The sequence below is a fragment of the Coturnix japonica genome, chromosome 1 (assembly GCF_001577835.2).
Source record: "Coturnix japonica isolate 7356 chromosome 1, Coturnix japonica 2.1, whole genome shotgun sequence".
NCBI classification, from domain to species: Eukaryota; Metazoa; Chordata; class Aves; order Galliformes; family Phasianidae; genus Coturnix; species Coturnix japonica.
Genome location: NC_029516.1, coordinates 19,125,433 through 19,140,024, shown reverse-complemented (window position 1 = coordinate 19,140,024; position 14,592 = coordinate 19,125,433). Strand labels below are relative to the sequence as shown.

General features: G+C 45.7%; 1 protein-coding gene across 1 annotated transcript; it reads right to left on the bottom strand.

Moving 5' to 3' along the window:
- Nucleotides 1-3,670: 3,670 nt before the first annotated feature.
- WNT16 (Wnt family member 16) lies at nucleotides 3,671-13,847 on the bottom strand. Its single transcript, XM_015852814.2, has 4 exons — nucleotides 13,591-13,847; nucleotides 13,268-13,505; nucleotides 11,363-11,653; nucleotides 3,671-5,632 (listed from the first exon to the last, which is right to left on the bottom strand). The coding sequence occupies exons 1-4, from the start codon at nucleotides 13,677-13,679 to the stop codon at nucleotides 5,168-5,170; spliced, it is 1,083 nt and encodes a 360-aa protein (XP_015708300.1). The 5' UTR covers nucleotides 13,680-13,847; the 3' UTR covers nucleotides 3,671-5,167.
- Between the last annotated feature and the right edge of the window lie 745 nt (nucleotides 13,848-14,592).

Sequence of the window (14,592 nt, the reverse complement as noted above, 5' to 3'; positions counted from 1 at the left end):
ATATTTAATTGCTGCTTTTAAAGCAATAAGCAGTTTAATAATTGTTCTTAAATCATTTAGTTCTTGTGAAATCTCCCTCTCTTTCCCCCATTCTCTAACTCATATCATCACAGCTGCATCCTTTCATTATATTAAATCATTCAGTTATACAAATGAGCTCGTTTTAGCCATGAAAATGAGAACAGAAAGGAGATCCTGTGATCTTTTGACTTGCTGCAAGATACAGTCATGCCATCTCATACTCTACCTTGTGAGCTAGGTGCAGCATTCCCTTCTGTTGCAGTAAGCTTTCTGATGCTTTCAGTAAGCAAGACTTCGGTAGAAGTTCATGTTTCAAGTAAGTGACCAAGAAAAACTTGAATTCTGTGGTTTCTCCTACATCCTGTGGTTTGAACCCGCCATTTTGCACAAGAAGCTTCATGCAAAAGTGCCTTATAACAGAGCTCCAGGAAACGTCTTTTCCTACATGAGAGGATGAGAACATCTGCAGTGCCCGGAGGACAGGGGAGCAAAGGAAGGAAAGTTGAAGATAGAGAGGAAGGATATCTGCCTCAAAGAATGTGGGTGCGAGAAAAGGGGCAGGACACAAAAAGATTGTGGCTGTTTTCCCCAGGGAGCATTTAGCTGGGATCCGAGCTACCTGGAGACTGCTTCATTGTCAGCTACAGCTCTCAACTGCTGGGTTAGTGCTCTTAATGTGTATGAATCTTAAAGAAGCTGAAGATGTCTGTGTTGAAATGCTATCTGCATCTCTCCTAGCATCAAACATATTTTTCTTCTTGAAAGAGGAGAGGCTTGGACAGCCTTACTTGCTCAAGTGCTGGTTCACAAAAAGCTTCCCATTGCCTGGCAAGTTTTGTTTTATAGACGTTAACGTGTTTTTTAGTTCCCTCAGATGTTGATGAGACTAGAAAACTCTTGATCTGTTCATAGTAGCTCCTAAACTCTTTCGATTATCTGCAGCTTAGAAGCCAAGTGGTAAATCAGGAAGAGAAATAAAGTGTTAGTGCTGCATATGTTGACAGGCTTTCATGCACGCAGATGGAAGGGCCATAGCCCCTCCATAAACTGGCTGACACAGAGCACGGTCTGGAAGCTGCTGGGAAGCTTTTCCAGCTATCAGGTCATTACAGGTGGTTGTGCCTTGGACCTGATACCTTCTTTCTGATGCTGCACTGGGGATGTGAGGGACCCTGCTTCTTGCCTTCTGGGCCGTGTACCAAAAGGATCCAACACCTGAGCTCAGCTGCTTCCTGCAGCATCCTTTGTGGAGGAAGAGTTTCTTGCCTGTGCAGTCAAAAATAAATAAATAAATAATGGAGCAAAGCAAGAAGGAGTGTGCTTTACTTGAGATATTTCATTACGTTTCTGATTGTCTTATCTCGAGCCTCAGAGATAAGGCAGCCTCAGGCTGGCTTAAACCAATTGTAGTTTCTCCTCTCTGCTCCTGCAGTAGTGTTTTTTATCCTTACAACCAAGATCTGATGCGGCCTTCAAAGGCCTGCATTCTTTAGGCATCCCTTCCAATGCTTAAGTATCAGTCTCCCAACTGAGGGGAGGTCACGTCTCCTCTTTGAGCTTCACGGATAGTGGTGGAAGGGAGTACTGTTTTCCATGGAACTTAGCTTGACTATTTCTATGATGCTTCAGTGATCACTTCTGGCTAATTATCTTCCTTGGCCTTGAATATCTTAACATCTTCTTTATCAGCACAGCTTCATTTTTCCAAGTATCTTGGCAGCTGAATCATCCTTTCCAACTGGAAAACTGGGTGGGTAATGTCATTATCTATGGCTTTTATATCCATGCTCTCCAATTTTATCAAAGCACTTAATACACGTATGGTACAATGCAGAAAACTATGCTTAGTGCTAATTTTTTGTGGTATATTAGTAAATAAATTCCATGAGGCATGTAGAAAACAAAGCTTTCTTTCAGGGCTCAATTGCATATATATGGAGAGGGGTAGGTATCAGTAGAGAGTACTAGTCCAGCCATGCTGTTTAATAATGCACACAAATCACTGCATCCTCCTTGTTAAATTTCTGATCCCTAGGGTCAGCCTGAAGCAGCTGGTCAGCTCTGTTCCTCTTGCACTACAAAGTGAGATGCTTGGATCAGATCCTTAGCATTGTGATTATGGGACTTGGCAGCAAAGTCAGCTCAAGGAGTTCCTGCACCTGGTCACCTCCTTAAGCCCTTACTGGTGTGTTATTGCTCAGTTTGAGGCTTCAAAACGCAGCCAGAGCTCTTGTTTGTGGTGTGTTTCTGTGAACCGTATCACTAAACTGAACTGACCCAGGGGTCAGGGCAGGGCTGGCAGGGCAGACCCTGCTGTGTAACCCCAGCCTGATGCTCCAGAGCCAGCTAAGATAAGATTGTTGGTGTTATCCCAGATGATGTATACATCCCATAGAAACTCTGCACATCAAAATGCTGTTTTGGACATACTAAGATATGATGACGTCAATTTAATTTCTCAGGCTATGGAGCAGATTAGACTGCAAAAGAGCGGGATGCTGACTTAGCTGTCAGCTGGTTTTCTGCTGCTGACATGAGGCACGGTGCTCCTTTCAGCACAGACAATAAATGATCATCCACGTAAATTCTTCTTTTAACCCCTAGTGTGTTGTCAGGCTTTTGCTCTAGGAAACAGAAATGCTTGTATAATTTCTTTCATTCTTTCCCACAACCAAATACATGTTTTCAGGCTCCTGCCTGCAGTGCATCTCCAACCCCAGTGCTGACACAGCTTTTGTCATGCTCTGAAGAAGTAAACTCTTTCCCCCTTCAACCAGGAAAAAAAAAAAAAAAAAATCTTTTATTAATAACATTTATCAAGAAAACCATTTTTACTTTACCTTTTAGATCCAGATGACTGCTCTGCAGCCTCAAGTAAGGAGCTACCCAAGCAGGCATGGACACCCTGAATGTGTGAGCCCTGTCACAACTGCCCTGCTCCTCAGTGAGATGCTGATGTGTGAGCTGGTCCTGTTCCAAACCACAGAAACAGCCCTTTGAGATCTTTTACAGAATCACAGAATCACAGAATGACCTGGGTTGGAAGGGACCTCAAGGATCATGAAGTTCCAACCCCCCTGCCTGACAGGGCCACCTAACTTCAGATCAGGTTGCCCAGGGCCCTGTCCAACCTGGCCTTGAACACCTCCAAGGACGGGGCATCCACAACCTCCCTGGGCAGCCTGTTCCAGGGCCTGACCACTCTCCTGGTAAAGAACCTCCACCCTTTTCTCCTGGGCAAATCCCTGATGCTGACCATTATCGAGCTAGGTCAATGCAGTGAGACTGGCTAAAAGTGGAGGACAGTCACCAAAGAACCAGCATATAAAGGACTTCTCTTCCTGATACTCTACACAAGGCAGCAACGTACCACAACACAGGTTTTGTTTCCTTCCTGACCTACAAATCCAATAGATGGTGACAGGGAATCACCATCTTCCATGAGAAAATAAATGACAGCTTTGAAAGCTCCAACCGAAGTATCTCAACGGGTGTATTTCTAACAAATGCCTGCCTGTATGGAACAAGTTAAGGGATGGCAGCCCCTGAGCATTCCTCCTGATGTCAGTGGGAGTTATGCCACTTACCACTGGAGCCAAATTTCACTGTATGAAAAATGGGTTGAAAAGAACAGAAAAACTATACAGAATAGTAATTACTGATCATTTAGAATAGCAAAATAAGTGCTTCTCGTCACTGTGTCACCAGTGTCACCACTGTGTCAGGTCAGTTATAGCTGACCTGATCATAATAATAAAGAACATTTCAGTAATCCTCTGAATAAGTTTCCCCTTCTCATGCAAGTAAAAATCAGTTATAGGCTGTTGCAATAATAACAAACATCAGCAGATGCCAAAGGCTGCAATCTTAGCACATTAGTTTTGGAAACTTCTTACATAACTTGCATAATTTAAATATTTACAAAATATAAACTTTCTCGTCTTATCAAAAATAGGTCTTTGCACATTTAAACAACAGAAATCCTTTTCCCGTGATACTTTTTTAAACCAGTAATTGCATCACTGCATAAAAATAAACAACCTTTTTTCCAGATGTAAAAGAGAATTAAGCCAACATATGGAGGGGAGAAAACGTTATTGATAACAGTTGAAATCTTTTAGTGGTGTGAGCCAATCCTTCAGTGACATGGTGCACTGAACTGACTTGGGATACTAATGACAAGTTCTAGCTGTAGATCGTATAACAGAATGTGCTTGAAGTGTTTTAAATCTCTCATTTTATGACAGATTTCATAGAGCTGAGTCTCACGTGGCTAATTGTGAAGTTGCTGGTGAGCCCCACCAGGATGGCTGAAGATGGCAGGTTATCACATGCAGTACAGCACTGGGGTGATGATGGGTTGATTGCAAATTGTGCGCTTGGGTGCTGAGGAGATACCTGTGAGGGACTGCACTTCCCTCAAATACCACGCTGTATTTCTATCCCTCTTCAGACCTGGCCTTTGAGCATTTGAAAGACAACTTATACAAGACCCTGAGGTTGCTGTTTGGCACTCCATGCTCACCACATTCACTAAACCATGCTCCAGCCCCCCTGTGCTGGGCACAGTTTGCTCCAGGCCAATGGGCCATTCTCTCCTATCCCACCTCTCCATTGGCGCACACATTTCCGGGTACCAGGAGCAATCCTGCACGTCACAGAGAGCTTTTCAAAAGGTCGCAAAGGAAATGCTCAAGGGTGAACAGAACATACAGCATTCCTGTTTTTTTTTCATAAGACTGGTAGAAATGAATCATCTAGCAGATCCATCTGATGTATCTTACAGGCCTCCTAGCCCTCCATCCTCTGGCCGATAAGATATTGGATTCTCTGCACTGTACTTGCCAACCACATTGATCTTCAAGATGTTGTGGCTATTCAAGTCCCAAAGAGGTATTAACTCTGACACAGAGATAGCTCAAATGTGCCACTGGGAGTCTTTCCCTGTTGCTGTGGCTGTCCCTCTGTGCAGGCTGCTCTCCACACATGGCTTTCATACACCAACTGTTTGGAGTACGCCCTGCTTAGCAATGCCTGTTCCGCCAGAGGCGGATCCCCCATAGTCCCTGTCCTGGTAACTGCTGCCTGCTTGGCAGCTGTGTGCACAGCCTGCTGTGGGGTGATTCAGCTGTTTCTGTGCTGAGCCCTACTTGCAGGTGTGTACGTCGGTCATGGTCTCACACCGCCGGCAGCGCACGTAGCAGCACCAGACGAACTTGCACTCACACCTCTCCACGTGCCTGACCACATGTGTGTTGTACCCGCGCCCGCAGCACAGCAGGTTGCAGCCATCGGGTCCATCTGACGTGCGGTTGCACTCCCTGCCCTGAGTCCCAGGGATGCCCAGTTTCTGATCTTCGACACAGTAATTGGGTGATTTGTTCACATAAAGAAGGTCTTCTTTCTGGATTGGTATTTTCCTCTGGCTCTTCTCTTTCCTGCGTAGCTTTTTTTTCATCTTGTCTGATACCTGTATGCTGTTTTCATACTTATCCTTTAAAAATCGGCCAATCTTTTCAAAGGAGGACATAGTTTTCCAGCAGGTTTTCACAGCGCACGACCCAGAAACACCATGACAACGGCAGTCCACTGACATCAGCTTCGCTACAGCCTGAAAGCAAAGGGAGAAGACATTTGGGCGTGGTCTTTCATTCATTGAGAATACAGCGTGATATCAGTAACCCAGAAGTCTCTACCTATTTAATATTGTTACTGCCAGCCAGACCATAGGAAGGTGCATTTTATCAACCCAGTTTCTACATCCAGGCTTCCAGCATGAGCAGCCCAATGGCAGAATGGCTGAGGTTGGCAGGGAGACCTGGCACAATCTCTGCTCCAGCAGGGAAGCCCAGTGCAGTGTGCCCAAGGCCACATCCAAGTGGCTATTGAAGATCTCCAAAGAGGAGACTGCACAGCCTCTGGGCAGCCCGTGTTGGTGCTCAAAAGGTCTCCAGAAATGACCTACATATGCACCTTGCAATGGCAATAACTAAGTAGTATCTAAAAGCCAATATCAGAAGTTTGTATTTCTCACTAGCTTTTCTTTCTGAAGTGCATATGGCCCTTGTGGGAAACAACAGGAGGGGAAGCAGCAACAGGTCAGGTAGCAGCACAGTTCCTGAGGTGGAAAAGAATTAGCATCTGTGACATCTTCTAAGGATGCCTTGGGGCTACCATCCAGATCACTAGTCACAATGCAGTCTGTGACCAGAGTGACAGGAATGGCTTGAGGTGCCTTAGGACCATCTGTGTGACCAATGTGACCCAGCAGCTGAACCCACAGATTCATGGAGTGCCCCAGAGCACAGTAAGTGCATACTCTCATCCATGAGCTGCAGGGATAAGCCATGGAAGGAGACACTGGAGCTCTGCAGAGAGACATTCAGCTCAATCTTCTGTAGTAAATCTAAGGTGTTTCTTATGGTGACAAACCCTGATCTTGAAACGTAGGCATACACATACTACAATCAGTTTTCACTGTTTCCCATGCCTTTAAATGGGCTACACATCTAAGCTCAGATGAACGCAAGCACTGGGCTGCACAACAGCTATCCGACCAGTAGTGGGAATCTGCAGCCCGTTTTGCAACACACAAGAATTCTGGCTTACTTTATACAAAAGCAAGACTCCAAGAACCTGAAACTGCAAACAACCAATAACTTGCTTTATCTGGGACTTTAATTCAGACAGTTAGCAGACAACCAGAATAAGACTTCCTTCTAGAATAGCTAATAGTCATGGTAAAAATTATACAGTCAGACTTTTGACACATGACAGTTTGGAAAAAGTTAAGGAGAAGGATAATTTGAGTTTCGTTTTACCTTTTCAATTGTTGTATTCTTTGTTGCCATCTGTGGGCTCACATGGGCTGCTGGTTAATTGTGTGTAAGGCCATGCTATGCTATTCCATTTTATTGGCCTTCTGTATCACATTTCTTTTCCAGAATAAAGGTAGTTAGTTAGAAAACGTAATGGGAAGAGAGGATTGTATTTTTTTCTTAAAACTTCTCATGCAGCAGATTTTGAATACAGATTCAAAATATTCTTCTATGGAGGAAACACTATTTCAACAACAATGGAGGAAAGATAAAACCTTTATGCTCTTTATTAAAGCTCACCCTAAATCTTCAGTCTGGAGAAGTCCTGAACATGTCTGCTAGGTGTTAATGGTGAGTGACCTCCATGTGGGCAGCTAGCCCAGTAGTGACACTCAGGGGTCTTTCTCTGAGAATAAATTAATGGAAACTAAAGGGAGACAGATTATAAACAGGAGTGGGAGATGATATTGGAGTCTTGGGTTAATGTCAAAGTATAAAAAAAAACAGCATACATTAGCTGTATATGGAACATCAGATCAATGTGAGAGCTACCAGTGTACATCTGTGTGGAGTCATTGAGAATATACACTGCAATCACAAACATTTGTGTTCTTGTTCAGTGTGGCTCTGGCTCCTTCCATAAAGTTTTGATGCAATCTGCTTTCAAATGATTGATGGTGTCATCACAGTTGTGCTTGACCCTAGGTTACTGCTTCCCAGCTGCTAGAATGGGCAGGTTTTCTGGTTGGATGCCAACATATTCTGGGCCAACTCTGCTGACAGCACTGGGAGTTCACATCTTGCTTTGGCTGATTACAAAACACAGGCCTAGACCTCTAGCTGTCACGTGAATTCCATTAACAAACTCCAAAAGTTGAACATCTGGCAAAATTTAGAGACTTGGAATCTTCTCTTGCTTTTTTTCTTGGCAACAAATCTAATCCAGTGCCTACAGAGCTGACACAGCCCTTCTGTGGGGACGTGGCTACAACACACTCTAGTGCCCAGAGAAACATAATTTCCAGCTTCACTTCCCAGCCGGTGCTTGGTGTCACATCTCTAGGTTCACATGGGGAATATTTTCAGTTATTCATGAAATACTGGGACAGAAGTCTCCCTAAATATTAAGACTTCATACAGATGTTAGGATGCACATTGCTGATCACACAAACACAGTGGACACGTAGCCACCAGTACAGGTTTTTGGTTTCCCTAGGCTGGTCATGAAACCAAGATGGCTGTTTGCTTGTGAGAAATGACCAGCATAGAACCAAGACAGGTCTATGATGGTCATATTCAACCACAAGCCCACTTCCACTAGTGTGTAACTGAGCAGGAACTCTTCCACCTGTGGAAAAATATTATTACAGTAGTACCTATCTTTTCCACAAGGCAGCTCACATAGGCATATCTAAGTACACTAAACATTATGATGCCAAAAGAAGAAGAATTATCCTGCAGCAGAATAAGGAATGAAATATGGACTTTTGGAGGTTCAAGTTAGTACTATAAACAAAGCACAACTCAGTCAAAGTATCATTACTCTTTTAGAATTGATATACCTTGGACTTAACTATGAAATGTAGAGATATAAAACGGGAATGGGAAAGGAGCAAGAGAATTCCCCACATACCATTTCCATGAGTTACTCCAAACAAACAGTATTGTCCCTGGAAGATTGCTCTTGCAAGACACACAACCAGGAACATGACAGTATTTATTACAAAAGGTCATTAGGTATCAAGATGTATTGCAAAACATCCTTTTTATAATCCCCAAAACATGAAAGTCAACATTTTCCAACATCTATCAAGGATTTTGAAGTTAGAAAATTTAAGAGTTCTGCTAAACTTTACTTCAGTTAATACCACTATTAAAAATCCCAAGGACCAACAATAAATGTTATCATTCATCCTGGACAATGGTCAAAATATTTACTTCAGCCTGCTGATGAAAAATATTTAGGCACAGAAGCTGACTGAATACTCTGCATATTTTCATACAAGATAATGAACAGTAAATACACCACTGCTAGAAAACCACCAAACCTAAGGATCTTCAGGCTTGCAGTGGATGGTGGGTTTTTCTTTTCAGTGAAGTTAACTTGGAAAAAAATGATCACATGCATCATATGCACCACATTTTATGAGAAGTCTGAAACACTACAATGTCCTTAGGACCTGATGGACCCTGATGGATCACTATAGATGAGCTGATCCAACTTAAAAGACATTAGCTCCAGCTCCAGCTCTCTTTAAAGCTAACCTGACCCCAGCTGCAGTAGGCAGCTGTAAACCAGTGTGGGCATGAGTGAGCTCTGAGTACAAAGATGGCACAGGCAGAATTGATGCTGTCACTGAAGGCAAGAGGACAGCAAATTGCTACTGATGCTGAGCTAAGTAAGAATAGAGGTAGAAGAGAGAACAGGGCTTCTAGGAAACGATCTGTGTCACTGCCACCTAAACTCAGAAATAACATCTCTTTTCCTCCAGAGTTCATCAAGTGTCTTGCACTATGTTTCCAAGTCTCTAATGTCACACTAATCTAAGAAAATGGCACTCTATCATAGTCCTGTTTTACTGATTGCCATGAATTTGATTCTTTTCATCAGCCTCTGGAATGGGTGATACAACAGAAGTCTCAGCATAGACGTAAAGCAGGTTGGAAGGAGTGGACCAAAATGTCACTGTGGATTGTTGTTCTCTTCCTAATGACAAATATGACCATCAAAATAAAAATTTATATCTGTATCACACGTGAAATAACATGAATTTAAAGAGAGATTATTTCCTGAAGATTATTACCTCCTCCCTTAATTATTTCTCTTTACAAACATGACTAATAACTCTTTCTCTAATGAATAACCACTTAATCTCCTCCCCTTTTGTTAATGTCCCCCACTACACAATACCAACCACCATTTCTTGGAGATGATTTAGCTGTCTGACATCTAATTAAACTTAAAGTAACTGTTCTCAGTGTCTACTTCAAGTTTATTTCATAGAGTTGGAGAATGGTTTGGGTTGGAAGGGAATTAAAGTCCATCCAATCCCAACCCCGTGCCATGGGCAGGACTGCCACCCACAGCTCAGGCTGCCCAGGATCCCATCCAACCTGGCCTTGAGTGCCTGCGGGGACAAGGCATCCACAGCTTCTCTGGGCAGACTGTGCCAGGGCCTCACCAGCCTCTGAGTAAAGCATTTCCTCCCAACATATCATCTAAACTGTCCCTCCTTCAGTTTAAAGCCATTCCTCTTTGTCCCATCACTACACTCCCAGATACTGAGTATCTCCCCATCTTTCCTGTAGGCTCCCTTCAGGTACTGGAAGGCAGCTATAAGGTCTCTTCAAGGCCTTCTCTTCTCCATGCTGAACAACTCCAACTGTCTCAGTCTGTTTCAATAGGAGGTCTTCAGACCTAAAAAGGGTCTATGTCTCTCAAAGATTTTCTATTTTTCCAGCAATATAACTTAATTAAATAAAATATATTACCTCATAACATGTAAAAGTAAGTTTACATTAAAACAGCTTGCAGTGCTACCACCGTGGCTCTTTTTTGAAACACTGGCTTACTGTGGCTATTCCCAAACCATATCTGATAGTTATTTCCACTAAATCCAGCCATGCTTTTTCTGAAATTTCAGAGTTACAATGTCAACCAGCAAGTGTGAACAATATGTTGTCCAAAACCAGAGAGTCTCCATTTCTTTTCTTCAGTTACAGCGCTGTTACTGAGCAGAACAGATTATGGGGCCAGAGAGAGCCATCAAAACCCTTATGAAGTTAAAAACTCCCATGTAAAGCAGGGAAACTAATTTTAGAGTAAGAACCAGAGCGCTCTGACATTGCAGATGTAAACCTCAGCCACCTGACTTCAGACTCAGATCACCTGTAGTGGCTGCTTGTTTCTGCCCCATTTATCAGGATTCTCTGCAGACCAGCACAGAGGACCCAGTATCCCACACACGTGCACTGTATGATGGCAGGAACACTGACTCTGCTTCCAGGGCTTTGAATTCTCCTGGGAGAACTGTAGGAGAGCTGTCATTTTCAACTCATCTTTCAAAGGAAAAGGTTGAATCTCCTTTTCTTCATTAATCCTAGACTACTGCCCACAGATGAGAACCCCAGACTGTGGATCCCAAATGAACGATGGTCTCCAGTGAGTCTGTTCATTCATCATTAGAAAGAATTAGAATTAAAAACCCAAGCAATAATGGAATATTACAGATAAAGTAGTATTCTGAGACTAGTTAAAGATTGCTATGGAATTGAGTACGGATTATCTATTTGTGAGCACTTTGATAAGTACTCCAGAACCAACTTGTTCTTTGTGGACTGTATTTAATTCAGTTACTTAGTTAAGAACAACTTGATTCTGGGTTTGCAACTGTTGACTTTGGAGGTGTCAGCCCAGTTCTTGCCACTTGTACCTGCAGTCAAGGACCAGCCTCACTTGTCTGATGCTATTTGTGAACAGAACAAGGCTAACCATGGTTCCCACGCCCAGCAGCAACACGTACCTGCCTTCCAGCCTCGTTGTTGTGCAGGTTCATGGCCAGCAGCCCGTTGCCGCTCTTTCCTGACGCATTCCTGATGGGCGCATCCAGGAAGCTCCTGCTGAAGGACATCCCGTAGTGGATGTCGTCGGAGCAGCCGCCCCAGTGCCAGCCCTCGCTGGCCGAGCCCCCGCCCTGCAGCTTGGTGTCACAGGAGCACTCGGTCACGTTCCCTGCGCTGCAGGAGCGGGTCACGGCATGCACCAGCCCTGCTGCCGTCACGGCATACACAAACGCAGACTCCTTTGTGCCTGCAAAGCAATGCAGGGCTGTTAGCTCACGGCTCCTTCGCGCTGCATCCTGGCATTTTATCAGCCAGAGCAATATTAAAAGGGAACAGTTCTGAACTTAAAAGCTGTCACAGCTTGGTCTCCAGAGTTAACTTCTTTCAAACTGGCAATATTCACACCCATTAAAAAACACTCCAGTGCCTATTCATGTGGCTGTTCTATTCATTCTGCTGTTTCTGGCTGCTTGATTCTTGGTAACTGCTTTCTAAATCTGGTTGGGAACTTTATTGGTCAATGAAACTTCTGAGCCAATAAAGCTTTAATCAAAACAAAGAACAACAAAAAATCCTCACTCAACCTAACCCTTCTTACTCTTTCCCCCACTCTGATTTTCACTATTTGTATCAGTTGGATGAAGGAGTTAGTTTGGATCTTGGAGGATGAACTTCAAGATGTCAAGATCCTGGGTTCGGAGCAAACACTGAGGTTGTCATTATGCACAGAGCAAACAGCCCCCTGATTCTTAAACCAGGTAGTAGTTGGGATGTCACAAGAATATGTTGGCCACATGCTTCTCCAAAGATAGAAAGGACAGAAGCTCACAAATCCCTTATCTGCTTCCGCTATATCTGCTATCTCCAAAGAACTATGGACACACTATGCTTGGGCCTCTCCAGCGATCCTGGCACAATGTGGCACAAAGCACCACACACTCTCTAAGCAAACCTAAAATCAATGCCCAGCCACTAACTCCAGCTAAAATTTCCCTGCGCTAATCTCCACTGTTGTAAAAACACCCTCCTCTTCCCAGTCCCAGTGCTCCTACTCATCAACTGGAACATTCTTGCTCCTTTTTCCTTTCCATGTCAGTCTGTGGTGCTGGTTCCATCACAAAACCTTTCCCTGGGACACAGCAATGGAGCTTGGTGGCTCAGCACTGTCACACAGCTGAGGGGCTTTAGTGGCAGTTCTTCCCATTGGCCAGAAGGACAAGCAAGCAGTGCAAGTGGCTGCATAGGAAAGAGTGAAATTCTTGCTCCCCTCCCACATACATCTCTTCTTACTACTTATTTTATGTTTTTTCTCCCCACTCCTGTAGCATAAAGTGACGATTGCACAAAACCGGGACGAGGTGCTGCAATACTTAATGGAGCTCACGTCGGTGGCTGTGCTGAAATCAGCAAGCAGCCCTCAAAAGAAACCCATATGAGTAAGGCCCTCAGACTGCCATTCCATACAAACACAAAGTCCCTGTTCCTGAGGAAATCTCAGCAGTCCCATCAGCAGTTCATGTGGTGGGAGCAGCGCTGCTCTGGCTGTGCTGAGCAGCACCACTGACCAAGTGCACGTGCAAAGTATTAAAGTAATTCCTGTTCAGTATGGGGCGTGAGTAGATTTTTACCTGCTGGCAAGCACCTTTTTGAAACCGCGTGTCACCCATTTAGCAATCGCGACACAAGTAAGGGCACATCAACCTCAGCCTAAGAATAAACATTTCAACACAGTTAAGTAAGCGTGTCTACTTCAAGGCGCCGTCATCCCCGGGAGCGTGAAGCAGAGGATGACAACAGGTAGCAGCAGCAGCAGCAGCAGCTCGGACAGACAACGCGGGCAGCCCCCGGGGCTGCACTCACCGCTGCTGCAGCTGCTGCCCGAAGGCTGCGGGCGGGCGGCGCTGGACGGGGGGCGGCGGGCGGCAGTCCCAGCGCTCGTGTCGGAATTGGCTGCGGCACTCCTGGAGGCCGAGACGTGCTCCCTCCCGGATGGCTGGCACCAGCTCCGGCTTCTGCCTGCACAGCTCCTGCTGCCCGGGGCTCAACGGAGGGCTGGAGCAGCCCGGTTTCTCCGGCCCGCCGGCGGCCGCGATGCCCAGCCACCTGCGGAACAGCCCCGTCAGCGCCGGGACAGGCGGATCCGCGTCGCGCTGCCCCGATCCCCCCATCCCCGAGCCCGGTTACTCACATCCATGTGCCGCCCGCGGCGCCGGGGCAGAGGGCGAGCAGCATCGCTGCCCGCAGCACGCTTCGACCGAAGGCGGCCCCGCGTCCCATGGCCGCGCATCGAGCCCCTACTCGGCTCCGTCCTCCGCGGGGACAGGCTGGACCGGTGGGGAGGGCGACGGGCGGGGAAGCATCGGGAGAGCTTTATTCCCTTCAAGGTGAGAAAGTTGGGCTTGATGCTTTCCCCCGGGCCGGTCCCGGCTCTGCCTCCTCCGGCCTCGCATTGGCCGTCCGGGGAGCGGGGCGGGCCGGGGCGGGGAGCGGGGAACAGCGCACCGATCCGCACCGCTCCGCACCGCTCCGCACCGCCGCCAGCCCCTTGGTGCTGTCCTTCTCTTCCTCCGGGACTGAAGCTCCTTATGGGGGTGTTGACAGTGCAGGCACCGCGGGGTGTGCTGCAGGCATCGGGCTGCAGCGACTTCACGCACAGAAAGGAAGCACGAGGAGCGGTGTTCTTAATGAGATTGTTTCCCACACGTTTAATTTAAATTTCCCAGTACTTTCGTAGTGCATGATAACCGGCCCTAGAGTCAGATCACTGCTCATTTGCCTAGTCCTGTTAACTTCATCCTAAGTCTTATCAACTACTAATTTAGTATTTGTTAATCACTTAATCTGGTGCCGAAAGTCACTTTCAGCCCATGCTGGCAGCCTGATGCATGATGCAGAGCATCACCGACGCCCTGGGCTTCCATCTCTGCTTTGCACACTATACACAGCCCGGGTAACAGTGCAGCTCTGGGCAGGCTCTGCTGTGACACAGCTGTAATTGAATGACATGGCTTCTGCTGACTGACAATAGCACTAAGCAAAGAGCAAAATAAATCATCTTGATGGACAGTTTTTAAGAGCATGGCATGTAGAGAAATAATCGCATGAAAGTGATGTTCACCCTGCCTGTATCCCAGTGCATGTACTAAGATATTTCAAGAGTGCTGGCTGGGGGTACAACCAGAGCCATAAA

Bases quoted from the DNA above. Each gene is read 5' to 3' on its own strand.
- WNT16 (XM_015852814.2), bottom strand. From the start codon at position 13,679: ATGGGACGCGGGGCCGCCTTCGGTCGAAGCGTGCTGCGGGCAGCGATG. The intron at 13,506-13,590 runs GTGAGTAACCGG...GCTGTTCCGCAG, and splicing joins GCCGCGGGCGGCACATGGAT to GTGGCTGGGCATCGCGGCCG. The intron at 5,633-11,362 runs GTACGTGTTGCT...CTTTGCTTTCAG, and splicing joins ACAACGAGGCTGGAAGGCAG to GCTGTAGCGAAGCTGATGTC.